Below are 22,040 nucleotides of genomic sequence, written 5' to 3' on the forward strand. Positions count from 1 at the left end.
TTTATGTTAAATGTCATATTTCAGTATGCCTTTTTAACATCTGGCCAAAGACATCAGATTGGCCATCTATGCATGGCTCATCTACATTAGTTTTTTCTGTTGATCAATGAGCATTGCGGCTGTAAAATAAACTGAATTAGCTAAATGCAGTTTGTATTACCTTTGCAAAAAAGTCTTACAGCTACGCTCTGTGGAGAGAAGTGATATAAGAGATTTACATTTGACAACATTATAACATAGACCAAAAAATAAGTCAAATCAGAAATACTGTTCAAGGCAAGTTCTATCACCAAATACATATTTGTCTAACTGAACTTTTTGCAGATTCAGGCTCTTTATGTGTGTGTGTGTGCATATATACCAATCAGCCATAACATTATGACCACGGGTGGATGAAGTGAAAAACATTGATGTGGTCATAATGTTATGGCTGATCAGTGTATGTGTGCATATGAGGGAGATCAGAGAGCCAGAGAGCAAATGCAATTGTACATCTACATACTGTGGCTGTCCTACAAAAATACCCTCCAGAGAAAAACAAACCTATGCTCCTGTAAACAGTTGATTCAAATAGATCTTTTTTAAGTAAAAGTAGTAAATGTATGAAATGTTTATTTAATGATTGTTACAGAGTTAAAGCTAAATTGTACCCAGCGCAAGACCACCCAAGGAAACGTGCTGCAATGACCCCACAACACTCAGAGGTTTCATTTGCATCCATCATCAATGCTATAGTGGAATTTGTCGCGTTTCACTAGGTGGTGGTGGTGTCCTCCCTTTACACATGGTTGTCTTAAGAAGCACCTGAAGGCAGCACGGAGGAGCGCCGCAGCGTGTTGACGTCACAGACTGATTTGCCTCTGCTACGGCTCAGCTGGTGTTTGGAGTGCATCTTTACAGCAGGTCTGCGGTCTGCGGACACCCTGTTGGAAGCACACGGTAACGGCCGAATGATCCGGGCTGCTGCCTTCATCGTCTCCTAAACTGTTCCGCTTTTCTTACTGTCGGCGTTTTTTTTTAATTTCGTTCTTCTGAGTCTTCTCTCCACTGAGCACCGGGGGATGGGGAAATGATCAGCAGCAACTACTCTCCGCCGCTGCCGCCGCCTCATCCTCCTCTTCCCTCTCCTGCTCCTTATTCGGTCGGTCTCTGTGTGCCCTGACAGTCGTCGGAGCTCTGCCCAGGATGTGGGCCCCGCTGCTCGGCCAGGCTGCGGTGTTTGCGGCCCTGTTGGCGCTGAGCACCTGCTTGACAGGTGAGACCTGCAGTAACTTGCTGTCATTCATGCACGGTCTGATGTTGTGAAACTGCAAAAGGCCTCCACAACTGCAGTGCATCTTCCTTTAATCATCTCTAATATGCACCATGCGCAATGTTTTTGATGCTGCCATAGTATTTCAGGGGGGTTAGTCTGTTTACTCAGCTCAGGGAGTGTATAATGGCCTGATCGTGGCTGATTGATTGACTGATTTTTGAGGATGTGTCTAAATTTGTTGTGAGATGCAGAGCTGAAACGATAAGGCAGTTAATGGAGGAACCAATCAAAATGTATCAGCTTTGATAAGCTGTGGAGGTTTGCTGCCAAATCAACCATTTTGATAATCAGCCATTGATTCCAGCTTCTTAAATCCATGATATTACATTTGTGGGTTTTGAATAGTTTGTTGGAAAAAACAAAACATTTTAGGACTGTTTTTTTTTTTCAGGCCTTCTGTTACAGACTAAACAATTCCACATATAATCAGATTACTTTTAGAATTTAATTTGGAATTATTTTATTATCAATCTGCAATTTTTTTTTTTTACTTAATTGTTTTAACTAAAATTTATCAATTGATTGAGTTGTGTTGAACAATGGATCGTTTCAGCTCTAGGCTATATGAAACTAATCACTGGTTGTATAGCCATTTATACTTTATATTAAGATTCACATTGTAAGACACAGTTGAAGATGACTGAGACTTGATAATGAGGATGAGTGGTATAATATTTACACTCAGCCCTGCTGCCAGCCTGTCTGTAATGAGTACTGTGATTGCCTTGAGAGTTGTAGGCTAGTATTATTTACCCTGATGAAACAATAATGCTGCAATACAGTTTGTATGATTCTGTGTTTCTGTCACAGCCAGTAATACTGTAAATCCTTAAAGGAACATTCAGTATAATGATAAAGGATATTAAAATGCAGAATATTAAGATCAGCTGCTAAGTGATCTAGGAATATACTGGTGATTTTTAAGTGCTTTCAAACAGCTTGTGTGTACATATGCGTTTGTGCAGTCATGTCCAGTCACATGCACAGATTTGTGCCACGATGGCTCTGGCCTTTTCCACTCAGTGATGTGTGCTGCTTCATATGGCTGTGAGAGCGTACAATAGACATTACATTATGAGATATGGATGGAACAAGCTGTTTGTGTGAGTGTGTCAGTGGGTATGCTGGTGGTGCCATAGCCTCACTTATCACAGCAGAGGTGTTGTGGTCTGGTTGTTGTCAGAAACACATTCCAGCTGTCAGAGTTCAAGAGCTCTCTGTCACTGACCTGGATGACAGTGTAACGTCACACAGTTTACAGTGAAGTCCACACAAACCCTTTTATAATTTTAGTTAGTATGTAAACAGCAGCACTAGAACATCATCACTTTGTGATGCAAACAGACCTTTACTCCTTCTGTTGTCTCTACAGCTCTATTGATATCCCACCACAGCACCAGAAACAGCATTAACACCATCATGTGACCCTGCTGTATGTCTCTCCACTGACACAGTCACATTCTGTCAAGCTGGCACATCGTGATTATTAACTGACAGGAAAATCCATAGTCACATCTTATGTGAAGTTACACACAGCTACTGCAGTGCATCATCATCTAATTTCCATGTCATTGCTGTGTTCTGATATTAATGATATGTAGCTATGTGGCACCCCCCCGTTGGGAAGGTGGTCTTATAGGGCAGGGTATGCTGGATAAATATGCTCACAAGAAATAGTTCCAAAAATAATCTGGCTACACTCTAATGAGGTACCAAGAATCAACAGATATTGGGTCTGTATGTTCTCATGATGAGTCTTGAACATCAATCAAAGGAACAAGCTTTCTTAAAGTTTCAGCTTATGGAGTTAAGCAAGGTTTTAGAGGTGGAGACTTGAGCCTCTGGTTTGACTGCAGTCCATGTTAACTTGAAACCAGACTTCCACTCAGGCAGACATAACCTGATTAGGGCTTGGGTTGTGTGAAGGAGCCCACTGCTGCTTAGACTCAGTGTCCTGGAGGCTCTGTACTGCTGTTCCTCATGGTTTCAACAAGATAAGGATGCTCTGCTCAACAAAGGGCCTTTTTACAGGTTAATAGAAAAGAATCAGTAAATATTCATGTTTTGAGTGGAAAAGTTAATTCTCAGCCTCCTCAACCAGATTACAGTACTAAAAATAGACGCTGTTTGAGTGAAGTGAAAACCTGGCATTTGACATGTTCCACCCATCTACAACAGGAGCACAACAAACTCTTGCTAATCCTAATCTGATCCATCCATCCCATCCCACAACCCACAGGACCCAAGGATCTGCTGCTGCTGGCCAGATACCACAAGACACTCCCACAAGTTCCTTGCCCATGCCTTGACAAGTCAGAGCTGTTTTGGCAGCTCGAAGGGACCTACACAATATTAGGCAGGTGGTTTTAATGCTGTGGCGGCTCAGTATAGTCATCTTTGAAACTTTGGCAGTGTGCAACACTTTGGTTGTGTTAGTGAGAAAGAGGTTGAATGGATACTTGACAGAATCACCTGATGCTTTAAAAGCAGCGGTAAGGCATTTAAAACACTCATGCACATTTGGAAAAGCCATTCAGTTCTTTATTTTAGCCATGCTAGCATGGACAATGTCCATTTGTCTCTCAGTCCACCACTTCAATCCAGACTGAAATTTTCTCAATTCATTTTGGAATGATTAAGATGAAACTCTCTGTGATGTCCAGGGGATGAAATCTACTGACTTCAGTGACTCCCTGACTTTTTATCTAGTGCTTCCAGTGGGTTGATATGATTTTGAGTGAAATGCTTTGGTATTATACTTATTCTTTAATATGTATCTTCAGAGAACCTAATATTTTCAATTCAAGATAAATGGATTTCAGTGAATTATCTACACCCCCTTACAAATTACCAAATATTTCACGTTATTTCATTGATTTTAATTTTTTTTTAACCCATAAGCAGATAATTTAGAGGTTAAAAAATACCTTCATTTATTACAACACAGCAAATTAATTCATTCATTATTTATCCTAAATTCCATGATAGAACCTTAATAATTTCATAATTAATGTGTAGTCTAATCGAATGTTAATGTAAACAGATAAGTGATTCAGTTTCATAGTGTGTGTATAGATGTTAATTGGCATTGCCCTATATCAAGGGTAATTGTAAATCTTATCAAGCATGTGCGTTGATATTTAGGCTCCTTGCTGATTGTACACTTTCAGAGAAAGACAGATTGCTTTAGTTGCATTAGTTGTACTTGATTAGTAGAGGGGGCAGCATGCTTCCTCCCACAGTCCAAAGACATGCAGGTTAACTGGTGACTCAAAATTACCCATAGGTGTGAATGTGAGTATGAGTAGTTGTTTGTGTCAGCCCTGTGATAGACTGGTGAACTGTTCAGAGTGTAACCTGCCAATGACCTGTGTACAATTGCTACATTTGATAACCTTTTCTTCCAGCAACTTCAATTGTGAAAAATTTAATAATGAATAAATTAACTTAGCAAAAGTGCAAAAATTAATAATTAATAAACCTAATGGAAATTATTACTTCCAAAAGTGAATCAAAAGCAGAGAAGGTGGATTTCAGGGATTGACAGGGTTTTTATGCTAAATGTACACAAGGAATGTACAAATTTTCAATTTTCTATTTTACTTGCAATCATGTAAAAATGTACCACACTTTTACAGAAAATATTATTTTAAATTGTCCACAAATTAGAGTTGTTTTATTTGATGATGTAAGTCGCTAAGCTCAAGCGTTATGCAACAGTTTGAGCAATCAGTAACAGTAACAACCCTGTCATCATACAAGGGACCATCATCTTTATGTTACACATGTATTTTACGGTCAGCTAGTGGAAACAAATTCCACTGATGAACCTGGAGCCATACAGAGCATGGCTAACAATAGCAGTACTTTTAGCCCACCGGCAATGTCACAAGACGTACAACTATCTTCAGTGACTAGAAAGCATTTAAGGTAATAACTGTTTGCAATCTGTGATAACACAGGTCTTACCATGTGGAATAATTAAAATTATTAAAAAATTATTTGTGCACTTCAGTGTCTAAGGACAGATGTTGGGTTGTCATATCCATTTGAAAGGATTTTGCATTAAAGGATTGCTCAGTAGAAGAATGAAACAGACTTTTACACAGTTCATTCCATCAGTTTGTCTGACTTGGAGTTTTCCAGCATTTCTTATAATGCTGCCATACTAACATCTGTCAACATGACAGCTGACATTCATTCATTTGACATTTAAATTTAGCATCATTTGGCTTTAAAAGCAACCCTGGCCTGAAACATTGAGTTCAGTGTCCTGCCCAACAACATAGACAGAGGGAGCGGGTACTCGATTCACCAACCATTTGATTAATGGATGTTCTACCTCTGAGCTACAGCTTTCCTAGGTGCTAGAGAGGTTTTAGGGGTTGTACATACAGTAAGGTTGAAGGTTTAACTGTGATTTAAAATCATGTTCCTGGGAATAAATCCAGAAGTTTTCACCATGAGTGATGCTTCAGTTTAAACACAGAGCTTCAGATAATTAGCTGTAAAATGGTCATTCCATTTTCCTGATTATATTCTATCATATTCATTAGAATATTTGATTATATTTTTATTAGGAAAGTGTCTTTGATTTGGAAGAAAAACAATCCAACTCCAATACCAATTTTCACCAGTCCCATGTTCTATGTCCAAGTGGTTCTAATGGAACCCATGACTGTCTTTATAGTAGTGATGTTAGGTTTTTAACATACAATGGCAAAAGGGGAAAATATGTCATCTGCAGCCATTTTTGTGTGTCATTTGGATCAAAACTGCAGTTTTAGTTTGAAAGAAATTGGAGGAATTTACAGTTGGATTAGCTATAGCTATCACAGTTTTGTGTGGTTAATGAGGTGTAGAAAAGGCACCTCTATCTCAGTATGTACATGCAAACTGTTTTTAGTATGCAAACGCACTGGTGCACACAGACACAGAAGCACACGCAAAAAGCCAAAGAATCCTGCAGGTCCCATGTTGTTCCTAAAAAATGGGGCCAGATTGTGATGAGCTCTACCTTCCACTTTGTACATGTATTTGCAAGCTGGAAAGAAATACATCTTGATCGTGTCATTCCTGTTTTTCATTACCCTTTTGTTTTAATGTTTTACATGCATTTACATGTTGAATGTTTGTTCACCTCACCAGAGCAGAGAAAAAAAGCTTTAGATAATACATTGTGACTGAGACTCCACACAGGTCAGTTTGTTTGGAACATTACAACAAGGCACGTTTGAAATGAGGCATTGTGATGTTTGAATAGTTACAGGTTAAATAGGCAGCAGAGTGCTGTAATAATGATGATATATTATAATATGCTTCATCATAATCATCCACTGACACCCAGTAACCTGTTACTTAAAAAGATGAAAAGTGATTCAGATATAATCCTGTAATGATCATTAATCAGATTGTTCTGACAGAAGCTTCAAGAGGGTTTCTATTTCTGTGTCTGAATTTACTTGAAGCCATCTATTTTAAAACCACTTCCCCTGAACCTCAACCAGGGGTTGATGGAACCTCTACATTTCACAAGAATCAGGAATAGAAAGTAGTGTCATTTAAATCTCTTGTATCATATTTTGTGTTGTATCATTTTGTATCATTTTTGTGTTATGATCACAGCTGGCTCTTTCCACCAGTTGGAAACACAGTTCAGCCATTCAGAGCTTGGTAGATGGGATAAAGAAATGGGACATCATCTTCCTGTGCTAGAAAAATGGCAACATGTGTCAATGAGAAATCAGTTAAGTTCTTCAGTTAATGTCAAAAACATGAAGTTAACTACAAGCACCTCTGTGTTAACTAACATTGATGTCAACTGAAAAGATACTCACTGCTAACTGGTTATTGAAAAATAAAACTGTTGTTCTACAGAGTCTAGTCATTTGCCATCAGCACAATTGGACCACAGACAGCTAATCAGCAAGGAGCCCTCCTCTCTATAATATGGAAGGATTGCAGCATCGAGTGCAGGAACTGCAATGACATAGGAAGTGATGAAATTACATGAATGAAATGTAACATCTAGTAGGAGTCAGTCACAGTGTTAGCAAGCTAATTCAACCAGTTTCCACTTCCTTAGTGGAAATGTGGTCAGTGTAGCTTGCTAGCTTCCACTTTTCAAGTCGAATACAGACAGTATGGGGAGTTCTTCCTAATGTTGAATGTTGTTAAGAGGCAGCAGCTGTGAGAAGGGTTTTTAAAGTTAGTAGCCCACCATGAGGCTTGAGGCCTTATACATTTGATCCATCCATACTTAACATATTTAGAAAGAAACCTTTTAACAAATAAGATCATGTGAAGATGTATGTGAATCTAGGTTTCATTCCAATATTTTGCTTTAATGTAATATTGACCATATATTAATCACCATTCCTGAGGTCAAATATGAGTTGAGACATGGAATATGTGCAGATGTATTGGTGTGGTTATGAAGGTCTGCATCTGCCAAATCCTATCCAAAGCCTTTTAGGACACATAATTCAGTGTAATTCATATAATTCACTTAAGATGAAATCAAAGAGAAATGAGAAAATGAAATGTTTCATTTTCTTTGACCAAACACAGGACAAGGGGTTGCTAGGAAACAGTGGCTTAAGAAGAACCTGTATTTGACACTGTGATAATGTCATTGGTGCTCAGAGACTCTGTGAACATCAGTGCTGCTGACAGTAGTACAAAAAGCCCAAAAATGCATGCTCTAATGTACTTTACAGTCTCTTTCAGCCTAGATAAAGATGCTCTGCAGTCAGCTTGGATTTGAATGTGGAAGTATTCAAAGCATTGCAGCTGAAAGAATTATAAATTCATTGGAGGGTTTTTACAGTCACTACTTCTTTTGTGTGCAACAGGTGAACATTGACTTTATAGACTCTATTCATGTCAGCACAGTTACACAGTACAGAGTTTTCCATTATGTAGGTTGTGCATGCAGCACAAAATACCCTGTTAAAGTTTCATTGGTGCGAAAAAGAGTGCTTACACTAGCTTTGTTACTATGTAAGACTGAGTAATGAAATTAAATGAAGTGAAGGTTTATTATTATTGTATCAGTACTAGTATCAACCAACCTTTTTTTTTTTTTACCAAAATCATATTAGTGATTTTTAGATATTTGCAAATACTGTGCGCTTGAGTTCAGGTTGGTGCTTACATGTTTGCAGTAAATGCAAAGTATTCTGTCATTGTGCTCTTATGGTGGCTTTAGACATCTCTATGATTCAGCTCTTTTTTGTCTTTGAATTTGGTTCTGGAAATGAACTGACTGAGTGCAGCTACTTCACCTCAGACCCACAGGATCTGAGAGGTGACAGAAACAGGGGAGCAGATTGTCCCAGTGCATTCTGCCCTATATCATACAGTTGCTTTGCATAGATTAGCCACTGCTGTTGTAGTCTCCAACGTCTGGCCATTGTGTATGAGGTGTACAGTTTGACAGCAGAAAGGACCATTTCATAAAGACAGGCACCCATATTACTGTTGCACAGTAGAATTTTAGAAAAGTTTATTTAATTGTGCAAAAATGTATGCATTTTTGAAAATATGTCAAATTCTACTAAAGGAGTCTGTAAATAGCTGTGTATGATGGGAAGCTTTGCACTCTGCAAATCAGATGTTGTCTGTGTAGCATATAATGCTGCATAGAGGAATTAATGTCTGCTGTAATTACATATATATTTGCACTTTACCTGTTTTCAGCATTTAGAATTGCAGTTATCATTGACAGTCTGAAAGGAACATATCGATGGTAACGATCTTTTACATTTTCACCATTCATTTATTATCCTTGCCTTTTTCTTCTCATTACACCAGCCTGAGACAAACCTTTCATCCTTGACTTGTGCATTTTGTGCAGTGACTCACCCCTTGGTGATGTCACACCTCCTCAGTTGCCATGGAAGTCGTCATGGTAACCAGTGTCTAGGTTCCAGTCACGGAGACAGGAGCTCTGACAAGGAAGCTGAAGGGGTTAATATTGATAGCTGGGTCTAATTATTTTCCTCATGGCACTGGGAGCACTTTGGGAGGCTCTGCAGGATGAGGAGTCCAGTTTTATTCTCCTCCTCACACTGGTGTTGTGCTCCAGTGTCTTCTGTTAACCAAGAAAACACTGTGAGAAGTAAGTGGATGTAGTATCACACCAAAACAACAAGTGTAATAGATGCTCCCTGTGGGGAAGCACATGCAGCAGAGTTTACTAGAGTTTACTCAGGAATTTCTATCTAGAATCTGGCATCAACATCATGGACCCAACCTGTCTTGTATCAACAGTCCAGGCTGTTGGTAGTGTTATGGTGAGGGAAATGATTTCTTGACTCAGTTTGGGCTCTTAATACCAATCAATCATGGTTATCATGAAAATATAAGAAAATATTATTATAATTTCATGACTGTGGGTATGTTAAAGTGACAGTAACTCACAGTCTCACACATGTACAAAAAACCCTGCATACATAGATGAATAGGCAGCTAGTTTGGTTAGCTGGCATATTGCCTTATGCCTGAATATATTTACAATTGTATAAAAAAATTAATTATTTGTGTATTTGCTTTCAAGCTGATGCTATCTCAGCTGCAGTCTGAATGCAAACGGTATGATGTGAATTCGCGTCAATCGGCTTTTAGGGGTTAATAGATCCCTGTGCAGTTACTTACAGTAGGAAATCCAGGAGACTGTGTGTGTTTGTTTTGGATTCTGAGCTTTGACAAGCATTATTCAATAAAATTGATGTTTATTTGGAAAGGTTTTTGAGGCTTGCACTGTTCCGTGTTTCACAGAATCTGTGTTTATTGAAACTCAAGAGCAGAACTGTCAAGTGTAAAATTAGCATAATCCATAGTCAGAATGGAGCCAGCATGGGTTAAGAGTCAGGAGACACGTCTACCAATGCATCTAAAGCTCACTAAGTTCCTTTAGAATAACTCAAATATAAAAAGGACAGTTTGTGGTTTTAGGGTGTGTTGTTGGGTGTTGTAATTTAGAGGTGTTAGTAGGCGTGATGTTTCACTTTAGGCACAGCCAGACCAGCTGTTTTGCCCTGCTCTAAGATGGGCTAACCACATCCTGACTCCACCCTGTACTGCACTGTAGAAAGTGAATGTACAAATTTCCCAAAATGTTGAACTATTTCTGTAAAGAAATTTACAGTTTCATGTCAGATATCCATGAGCACACTATTCCACAATGTTGGTCCATAATATCAAGAGGCTTTCTTTCTCCACAGGATCTCATCTGTGCCCTCGGAGTTTAGACTGTGCCCGGGTAGGACGACACTTCTGCCAGCCAGGCAGTTCACACTGTGGTCCCTGCCTGAGTCCTCTGGTGGAGAACTCCCATGGCCAATGTGTGGTCAAGAGGAGGCATTCTCCTCACTCTGCTCAGTTCATTAAAGGTAGGTGGACGGTTCTCCTTCCAAATTATCAAACACCATACATATTTTACTTTTATTTTAGAAAAGGTCTTTATTATTGTTAGACCCTCACTGCCAAGTAAAAATCTGTATCTTTCATCACACAGACTTTCTCTGACAAGCCCAAGTCCTGTGTTCACGGGAACAATACTCCCCCAGACTGTGTGTAAAGCTTTCAGAATCAGCTTTAGCTGTTACAGTGGCTCTCAGTGTGAGTAAAATCAGCAGAGGTCCCCCTTAATTATGGCCAAAAGCACAGACAGGTGCAATATTTGTGGCCACAGCACCCTGGAAATACACAAGTGTGACTATAGAATGCCGACAGCCATTGTAGGTTCTCCTACATGCTTGCAAAGGGAGGTGTATTTGAATTTGGTTGCAATCTGCAACCTCACCACTAGATGCCACTAAATACTACACATTGGTCATTAAACTTGGTTAGGAGTATGTGTCCAACGCTACTGATTCTTGTGAATCTTCGCTTTTGTGTTCTGCTCTGCAAGTGTTGTTGGAAGGTGATAATGGCGAAGGTGCTGTGTATCCAAAATATTAAGCAATTGAGAAATTCAGTGACATTACAACCTCGGTGGGGAAGTCAGTAATATTACATAATTTACAAGATGATTTGATAACTATGGTAGGAATGTCCCATCATTGCAACCAATCACTCCATGGGAAATTATTATTCATAGATCAGTCTTATGTGTCCTATCACTATGACTCTGTATTTTAGACATTTTAAATTTTTCTTGCTCAACCATGGCAAGCAGCTGGAGTTACTTGTTAAAGTGTTGTGTGTTCCTTGTAGAGACAATAACAAAGTGCAAAGATGTTAATAATAATAACCACCAAGTCTTTCTCCATGACTGACACCAAACTGGGTTGGACTTTCTGTGCTTTTACTTTGTTGTAGTGATTAGGGCTTCCCACAAGGGTATGTAGTAGCCAGCCAGTGGGGACCAAAAAGTAGGCAGCTAGAAGAATCCAATGGCACACTCTGTGTGGCATCTTTCCTCTCCCTTTTCTCTACGAATGTACTCCACACCTTTGGGCAGTGAGCAGGTATGATTTAAGAACACTGACTCTATTACACACAAAGGAGGAGGAAATTACTCAATGAGAGGAGAATCAACAATGTAGACCACAGTTAAAATGTATGATCTGGAAAAACATATACACCCCAGGGCTGGCGTTGAGGTGATCACAGTTTCAGATCTGTGAGACTGGAAAGTGAAACCTAAATGCAGAGCTAAAAGATGCTAGGATGCCTCCTAGAGCTGAGAGGAATTGCAGAAGTAATAATTCTCTGAGTATGTCACTCCAGGAAACCTCTTTTACATTACACAGATTAGTACAATAAAAAGTTTTGGAAGACATCTTTCTCAAGAATAGGTAAGGAAGAAAGTGCAATTTTGTCATTTGGCTGAATTGACCCTTCAAACCCAGCTAGCTATATAACAAAATGGGAGGTTTTTTAAAAGCTTACCACTCATCCATTACCAGTTAAAGAATGAGGTTGTATTTAGTCAGTTTTTCAACATACTGATGGCGGTATGTGAGGTACAATATACTGGCTTTCTTTCTCTTCTCCGATCTCCTCATCCTCTCTCTTCTCCCTGTTGAGTCAATGCTGTCTTTGAAAACGGTCAACAGCAGGACTACTGAGCTCCTTCTTCATCTTGGGGAAAAGGTAGTAGTCTAAGGGGACAAATCAGGTGATTAGAGCAGGTGTTGGACAAGTTCGGCATTCAGCAGGTAACTTCATGCAGGCTGATGTTGTCCATTTTCTCTAGGTACTAGATAAATCCTAGAGTTGGGATATCTCAGCCACACCTCTCTAGAAGTACATTGCTAAATCACTGGAGTTCTTCTTTAAGTTATTATTTTACACCAAATGGTAAAGGACTAGATTTTGACTTGTGTCTCTCAACTTTGTCAATTTGCCAGACCCTTTTAAATAATGAAATGATGATCTGGTGGCTGCTTTGTACTTTAGCAGATGCTGGTTTGCTACAAATGACCTCATTTACCACCTTCACCAGCATCATATCATCTCAGACCAGCAGTGGCCATCAAAATGCTGACTAGACACTCTAGCTGTAGCTGGACATCTGGTGCATACACATGCTGCTGATGTAGCACTGACATTCTTTCCATTTAAATTTCCCATATGAAGTTAATAGCTAATACAAAAAGATACACTTTGTGCACCACCACCCACCTAATTGTTGTTACTATTATTACGTCTTTTGTATTATTGATACCACTTTACATTTTTACATGGAATCTGCATTATGCTATGTTCTCCTGTCCATGTTCTCTACCACCCTCTCTTCCCCTTCCCCTCTCTCTCTCTCTCTTTCTCAACCTAACCAGTCGAGGCAGATAGCCCTGGTTCTGCTCAATGTTTCCAAGTTTTTCCTTTCCACTGTCGCTGAGTGCTGCTCATGGTGGGATCTGTTGGGTCTCTCTCTGTAAATATAATAATCTAATATAGAGAGTACGGTCTAGACCTGCTCTATATGAAAAGTACCTTGAGATAACTTCTGTTGTGATTCGGCACTATATAAATAAAACTGAATTGAATTGAATTCATTCATTCACTTCATAATTGTTCGAAAACATATATGCTACATCAGCTGTGACTGACTTGGTCTTTCATTAAAGGTGGTGATGGATTCTGGTTTTGTGTTTTCTCCAGGTAAGATGAGCACTTACCCTGAGCTGGATGAGGAGATCAACTTCCTGTCTGCAATCATCAGTGAACAGAGAACAGAGTCCAGGCTGTCAGGTAGTGGATAGAATACCACTTTACCACTTTTTGTATTTACCACTATATTCCTGTTGATATAATGGTGCAAAACCTTTCATTCCTTATCTTAGCTCCACCCTCCCAGGATGTTTCTAAACCCAAATCCAAACAACTCAGTGAGTCAGGCCACAACCACAGAGTACCTATCACAGAGCAGCCCACGAGCCAAAGTGTCCCGTTCACAAGATTGGCTCCACCCACCACCGCCACAAACCACACTCCCACTTTGCTCAGCGATCCTATCATCCTCACATACCCCTCCAATGACCATGTCTTCATCAGTAAGTCTTTTCTGTCATTTGACCTAATGACCTAATTTCTTTCTGGAGTTGTATTTCTTGAGTATAAAGAAGTGATGTAACTTTTGTTCTCACTTGAGTGCTGTGGTGGGGGAGATTTGGATTGATGACTATTTACAGGTCACACTTTTATTAAAAACACAAAAAATAATACTATCTGAATGGCAGGAATGTTCAGGAAGGTTCCACCATGCTCTTTGGGTGTAAAACATCTTTGGAGACTGCTTAAGTTCATTTAAGTTCAAATCTTTACCTGAAGAGACCATAATAAAGCGGCAGCATGATGTGCGACACATTCTTGAAAGACAGAATGGTCCAGATTTACTGTCATAGATTCAGCTCTCTGTGATTTGCCAGCTAAAACATCTCAGATAAAAGAAGCTTGCCAGTGAATTTATTCCCCACCTTGACAATGGTGCCCAGTTGAATCCTGTTTCACACATCTAAATTCCTATACCAACAAATCAGTGAGATGGTCATGACAGATTAGATTATAAACTGAGGAATATTTAGGTCTTGCATAAAATGGAGTTGTCAGATTTCAGCTTTAATGTTGGAGCCTCTCTGTCACTGTCTCTGAAAGTCTGAATGTTAGCTGGCACAGCAACATGTACTGTAACAGTTAGACAGAATACAAAGAGTTATCAGTTGTTATGACTAGATGGCAAGTCAGTAATACAACATACATAACCATGTCATGTATAGTACAAATAATGTATCTGCAGTAGAAACTGAGGAGGAGGATTTTCCTGTGATTTAAATATCAGAACTTAGCGGTAGTATATCACTCTGTTTTTCCAGTGAACAGTAGGCAAACAGGAATTCCTGTTACAAGTATACTTTTCATTACTGTATCTTTTAGGTGAGAAAATGAAAACAATGACAACCATTCAGAATCATTTGATTCTGTGTCCCAGCATACCCTCTTACCATTTTTCCATCCAGTCACATCACCATAACAATGGCATTTGAAGGTCAGACTTAAATATTTTGCTTTGATTGTTGCATAGTGGGGTTTTTATATCAGTCAATATAATCAGTGTGAAAATAACACATGTGCACACAAATATGCAAGCACATATGTGACTAAAATCCCAGGAAATATCAGGATTGCTTTCCTGGTAAATAACCCCAGACAGGAGGCCCTTTTTTAACCATGGAAGAATTAATCTTTAGAATGATACCCTTCTTGATGTGAACTTCAGACTTTAGATCAGTTTAGTAAAATAACCTCCTCTGTCAGACCAAATTTTAGCACTGCATGCTCTGAAATCTTGGGACTGACCTCAAATTTACTATGGGTTTATACAGAACAGAACTTGTATGTTACTGTCAGTTAGTTCTGCCACACTGCATTACTGTTATCAATGCTGTTTTCACTGTAGTGTCATAAGAAACACACTATTTTCATCAGCCCTACACTCTGTTTCAAACACATCTCCAGAGCAGTCAGGGATCATGTCTTCCTCTAACATCTACAGAACTTCACGTTCTCTCCCCCTGACTATCTGTATGTATTTCTTCTCAGTCATGAGTAGCGTCTTCATCGTGGGAGGTACGCTGGCTTTGATAATGGCAGGGGCCTGTTGGCTCAGGTAAGATATTCATTCCTCTCTTTCTACACTACTGTATTAGACTCTGAGTCCAAATGTAATCTCTTTCCCTTTTCCCTTTGACAATGTAGTTTTTCAACTTCAATTTAAAGCTGCAACAAAAAATTTTCAGTATTGAATAATCAGCATATTTTTTTGCCTGACCAGCAGTCTAAAACCCAAAGATATTCACCATATTCTAAATTTAAAAAAAGTAAATATTCAGCCAGAAAATTCTTGGCATGTTTGTTTAAAACAATGAAATGATTAATCAGTTATGAAAATAAACATTTTGTCAACTAGTTAACTAGCTGTCTCAGCTTTACTTCAATCAAAAAAATACTGTTATTTACCAGCTATCAAAAACCTGTATTGGTTAGAATCTAGATCTGTAGCTTTCAGCATTGTATCATAATTTAAGTAAGTAAGTAAATCAGTATACTGTATACCTCTTGGAATTTGCCAGTGTGTCATCTAATTTTTTCTTACAGATTGCAGAAAGGTGTGCGTCTAACTCAGAAGGTGGACTCTCCTGCATATAGACTGATCAGAGCCCAAACCTTTGACAATTTGGTGAGCAAAAAATGTCTGTAGTGTTACAGGGAACTGACACCGAGTACATAAACATGGTGTGAAAACCTTGTAAAAGCACTTCCTAGATTCCCAACCAAATGGGTCAAGTGACTGTAATGGGAAAGTGTCACTTGTTGTGACAAACCCACAGAGAATTATCACCGACTGCTGTTCCACTCAGCTTTATTTCACCTTTAGCCTCTTTTAGCTTTTGTTTTACAGACCATTTTGCTGCATTTAGCAGCAAAAGAGCAGTTCTAGCTGGTAGAGACCAAAACAGAGTTAAGAGGAGAGTGAATATTGGCCTTCCATTGATCAGGTGGTAACAACTTCATACAGTAATAATATGTCAGGTGTTTACATCTTGTTCTGCTGCCCGTAATTGGTAAAATAAATGAATTAATGCAGCTATGTTGGGTAACTTCTCATTGTGAAGAAATATATAACTTGAGTCAGTTTTACGCTTTTTGGATTAATCTAACATTGTTGCTTGTTACTACTAGCGGTTAACAGTAAGCTAGTTCTATCTATCAAGCTCCCCAAAAGGATAAACACACCTGTCCTTTTAGTACTTTCAGAACTTGAACACGTGCAGTATGGACACATGCTGCAAAGTGAATTTCAGCTGAGCAGTGTGACTAGAGTGTGGATGATTACCACTGATTTTCTCATCGCCCCTCTGCTCCTCGTGTGTTCCAGCCTGGGGACAAGAAGCTTGCCCACAGTGCCCAGATGTACCACTATCAGCACCAGAAGCAGCAGATGCTTTCCCTGGAGAAGTGAGTCATCCTCCTAGTGCAGACATGCTCATCTTTTCTAGGAAAGTGTGTCCCATTCGATATTGTCCCTCCCTGCCCTCTCTGCCTCATTTAATCTGTGCTGTTCTCTGAATATGTCATGACATTACATGTGCGTGTGCGTGTGTGTAACATGTAGACACCAGGATGAGCCAAAAGTTCCTGACTCAGGAGCATCGACAGATGAGGAAAATGAAGATGGAGACTTCACAGTGTATGAGTGTCCTGGACTGGCACCTGTGAGAAAACTCTACATTATTATCTCCACTTTTATTTAAACTTATGCTTTGTATATCATCAGGTCAGTATAATCATCCACAATGCTGAATTAGTTGTCAGGAGACCCTTATCCAGAATTAAACAATATAATTAATATAATATAACTATATAGCATTAATATTCAGTCAATTTAAAGCTTCAGTAATCAACAATTTTTATATGAACAATGGCTCAAATGATCATTTGTAATGTGTCACTCAGTGACAACTCTGCCATTTCCCTCAATTCTATGTTGCATTTTATCTGTAGTACTTTTTTTTATTTTCTGGCCTCAACAGTTGCAGCTCTCAATAACCAGCAGTTGGCTGGTCGTACAACACAGTTCTGTAACTGCGTGACCACCAGACAGAATGAATGAATCAGTCCCTTACTGCCCCCATCAGGTGGCACTATAACTATTCCTGAATATTGGCATGTCGATGTGTTCAGACCATGACACTTAGCAAACATATCAAGTTTGGGGCAGATTGGACAGTGCATTCGGGAGTTACATCAACTTCCTGTTTAATGGTTAACCATTGAAATTCGGCATGGCGATACAGCAAGGGTGTCCCATGAAGACTCACAGTCTTCACAACTCAGCACCATTATGATCTTAATGCTTGTCTGACCACATTTGAGGTCAATCAGATCAAGCTACTTAGATAAAACATATCATTTCCTGTTGCCAATAGGTGGTGCTATGATTATATCTGTATATTGGAATGTAGATGGGTTCAGGACTGGTCTGTTGTCAAACCTGTGAAATTTGGGGCAGATCAGACAATGTATGCATGAGTTACATCAACTTCCTGGTTAATGGTGAAACATCGAACTTCGTCACCGCGCCACAGACACACCCTTCAACGGAACATCAAAATTTTCACAATAAGGCATCATAAAGGCCTTAAGAGTATCCTGACCAAATTTGAGGTCGATATGATAAAATCTGTAGGAGGAGTTTCATCAAATACAACGTCCCCAAATGGTGAAAAATAATCAAAATTTGTGTGATAAAATCAAAATGGCAGACTTCCTGTAGGTTTGAGGCCATGATGTCAAGAGACTTTTTGGTGTGTCTTGACATGTTACATCATGCCTCCAAATTTTGTTCACCTCAGACAAACTAAGCCCAATGGCAAGGGGGTTTTGAATATGTCCAGGGGGCGCTATGGAGCCATTTTGCCACTCCCATAAGCAAATGTTAGCCTCTAACCAGCTGTAGGAATGGGTATCATTAGGATTTTATCTTTATCCATCCAGACCCAGATCAGTCCGGCTCAGACTGTTACTGGTTTTTTATCATTTTGTAAAAGAATAAATTCAGGAGATGAGATGAATTGAGTTATATATTAAGTCCAACTATCTAGATATAGATATCCTCAAAATTTTTCCTATATGCATTAGCTCATCAGAGCAACCTATACTGTATGTCAAGCTGGCCAACTTCCTCTGTTCAATCACAACAACTCTGATGCACTTATACACACAAGAAGAATAAGCATTTAAAAATTATTCATCATTTTCCCTAAATTTCCCCAATTATAACCCTAGCAGAGAAAACATTTAATTTTTGGTAATGAACTATGTTACCCAGAGTCTTATCCCCTCTCTCTTTCTCTTTATCTCCTGTAGACGGGGGAAATGGAAGTGAAGAACCCACTCTTTGATGATTCCACCCTTTACCTTCAGAGGTTCCACAAGTAAACCAGGGCATTCATATGCAGAACTTGTGTGTACAGTTTAATTTACACACATACACACACTCCACATACACTGCTATGCTCAGTCCTGTCCTTTTAATGGACAGGATGGAGAGTGTAACGCACATGGAAGAGGAGGAAGAGGACTGAGACACTCATGGACATTTAAAGGATGTCATGGAGCTGGTTTCTTGTTTGAAGCGGGACTGAATCTGGGACCAATGTTTCTCATTCTATAGCCACATTCTCTTCTTTTTTATGTCATCACTCTTTTTTCTTTAGTTTTGTTAACAAAATTACCAGTGGCCAATATCTAACTCTTCTGATCTGACTGAGGTACAACTATGTATTTCTGTCAGGTTATAAGTCACCATGAATATCTATGTTTATTAGTCAGTAAATACTCCTTTAAGTATTTAGTTCTCACCGCAGACTTTGGTTTGTTCAAGTATTTATAAACAGAAACATGTTTTTAATATTTCATGAACACACCTCCATGCAGCACCATGATCTGTTATCACTGTTATGTAGCCATTGTGTTCTCAGACTAGTTGCTCTATGCATGAATTGATGATCATGAGAGTCAATATGCATTTACAGTTCTAACAAGTTATATATATACCGATCAGCCATAACATTAAAACCACCTACAGCTGAAGTGAATAACATCCATTATCTTGTTACAATACAATTTTCTGCTGTGAAATCAAGAGTCCTTAATTCATCTGGATGTTACTTTGACACATACCACCCACCTAAACATTGTTTTAGACCAAGCAACCCCCCAGCCCTCCCCAAATGGCAACAGCGCTGCAATGCTCCCACCACACCACAAAAACTGCGGAACACAACAAAGAGCCCAAGCTGTTGACCTGGCCTCCAAACTCCCCAGGTAATGGGAACATTATCCTGCTGGGTGTGTGACAATATTTAGGTGGGTGGTACGTAACAAAGTGACATCCAAATGTATGTCAGGACCAAAGGTTCCTCAACAGAACATTGTGTTATAACGAGATGATCAGTGTTATTCACTTCATCCACCAGTGGTTAAAATGTTATGTATATACACATGGTATCTGACTAACATGGCTGGTCCACATTGTTATGTGATGTGTATATAACTGCTAATGTGTACAGGAAAGAGATTGTACCTCTCACTCAATGTGTTTGTTCACATGTTCCTCTAGATTCCAGAGTGCTGTGTAAAATATTGACCTGTATGTTTCCTTATCAGTCTCAGAAAAGTAGTGATGATCAGGTTTTGAAAACATGTTATACTCATTATATGTGTTGTGCATAATAGTTTTTAGCTGAAATGTTATAGAATTGTAGATTAAGGGGAAAGCAGAGAGCACCCACACACAATAACATAGCTCCTAAACTTTTATTACAGTGAGTGGGTAATGTTTCAACCCCACCCAATCTGTATCAGGCAAAACATGACAAAAAAGGCAAGGTCTGCATTGGTATAAATGACATCACACTGATGTCAGGAATAGTCAACCAAGCAAAATGATCTAGATTAATAAAATAATTATATCTGAGATTTTTTCAAAAAGAGGGAGCACAGCATAATCACACCATTGTTCAACATGAAATAGGCAAAAAAAAAAAAAAAAAATCCCTCAGAAATGCAGGCCATATACAGTAATCATTACAGTTACAGTGAAGGAGCTTGCACTTGTTTAATAAAAGTCTGTGACTCTCAGATATATGGAAGATGACAATTTTAACATTAAACTTACAAAAAAAACTTCCAAATTTACTTATACTAGGCAGATATGGCAACCCTGGTCTCTGATTGTTGGATCTCAACCAATCAGATGTTCCAGCCCTGTAGCACTTTGACAAATTGTACAATATATGCTTGGAAAAATTCTGCTACTATGAAAATTATCGCAAAAAATTACTGTATTGTAAGACTTAAGATACTTAATCAGGACATAAGGATAAGGACATAATTATTGTTTTGTGTTGGTAACACCTGCATTTTATTTTGAAGTTGTTGCATTCAGTTTCATTACAGCAGTGCTTGAACTGCACTTTTTTTTCTTCCAGTTTTCACTTTGGCAATTATTTATTTTCAAATATAAAAATAAAATTCAGATATTTACATTTTAATTTTGTCACAGATTAAGTAACTCAAATGAAAAAAAAGTCAGTTTGATGAAATTATCTTATTTAAACATTTGCATCTCTGGACCCATATAATCCAATTTGCAGATTTGACAAATGCACCATGCTTTCCTGATACCAATTTTAGGGCCTATCATGATGAGTATCGCTAACAGTAATAACACTAACTTTTGGTAATGATGGTATCAGCAATGTTGCTGATATGACAGATTAGACTGATGCATCCCTAATGGTTATTCTCTGCTTTTTCCTTTACTGGACCTGCTGCTCTTACCTGGCCTAAACACTGCGTAGGACTGGAGGCTCACAACCACCTCTCTATATTTTGCAGATGGTCATATTGCCCCACTGCATAGGTCACAGATTATATTGCACACCCAGGATGATTATTCAGCTCCAGTGACAGATGTTTGGCAGGGACCCTGGATGTAACTGTGGCCTCTCACTGTTGTTTCTCAGGAAAGCCGCTCTCTGTGGCTCCTCTCTTCAGCCTGCTCCCACTTTTCAGCCTCTAAGCTCTCCCATAGTGGAAGAGCGTGTTAAACTGTACTTGACCTGCACACATACACATATGTGAGTGTCAGTATGTAAAACAAAATATCTACAGCAGATACCACAGAGTATTAAGACTGGAGATCTGTAACTGTGCTGTAAAGACTGTTTATTCAAACCCACTGAGCTTGTGGAACAAAATGAAGGACAGTGGATGGATAAGGGATTAGATATAATTCTCATGTTATTTGCCTTTTTTAATAGTACTTGGCTCTGTTTTCCCCTCACCAGTGCTGAGAGCTCAACAAATACCGAGCTTGTTTTGGTCAGTCTCTCTCTGATGATGACTACATCTCCTGAAGGAACTTTAGAACAAGTCACCACCAAGGCTAGCTCTCTTAAAGACTGTTTCAGACTACATATAATACGTTCTATATACTAAGGACTTCTTTACCACTATGTTTAGCATGCACGTGGATATACCAGAGCCTAAATGAAATAAATAAATATTTATATTATCTGAAGTGAAATGGTTTGTTGTGGAGTGTCATTTTTCAAATGAAATACTCACTAATCACATTTTATAGATGTCTAGGAAACATTTCTGTGACACACACAAGGGTTCATTTTCCAAAAATGTTTTGGTTAAG

The 22,040-nt window shown here is 38.9% G+C and overlaps 1 protein-coding gene across 1 annotated transcript; it reads left to right on the top strand.

Moving 5' to 3' along the window:
- Positions 1–383: 383 nt before the first annotated feature.
- Positions 384–20,883, top strand: npdc1b (neural proliferation, differentiation and control, 1b). Its single transcript, XM_018668911.2, has 9 exons — positions 384–1,255; positions 10,543–10,710; positions 13,430–13,519; positions 13,612–13,821; positions 15,368–15,434; positions 15,923–16,004; positions 16,704–16,783; positions 16,941–17,040; positions 18,695–20,883. Exons 1-9 carry the CDS (start codon positions 1,186–1,188, stop codon positions 18,764–18,766), a joined length of 939 nt encoding a protein of 312 aa, XP_018524427.1. The 5' UTR covers positions 384–1,185; the 3' UTR covers positions 18,767–20,883.
- Positions 20,884–22,040: the final 1,157 nt, after the last annotated feature.

This window comes from Lates calcarifer, linkage group LG13 (assembly GCF_001640805.2).
Source record: "Lates calcarifer isolate ASB-BC8 linkage group LG13, TLL_Latcal_v3, whole genome shotgun sequence".
In the NCBI taxonomy this organism is placed as follows: domain Eukaryota; kingdom Metazoa; phylum Chordata; class Actinopteri; family Centropomidae; genus Lates; species Lates calcarifer.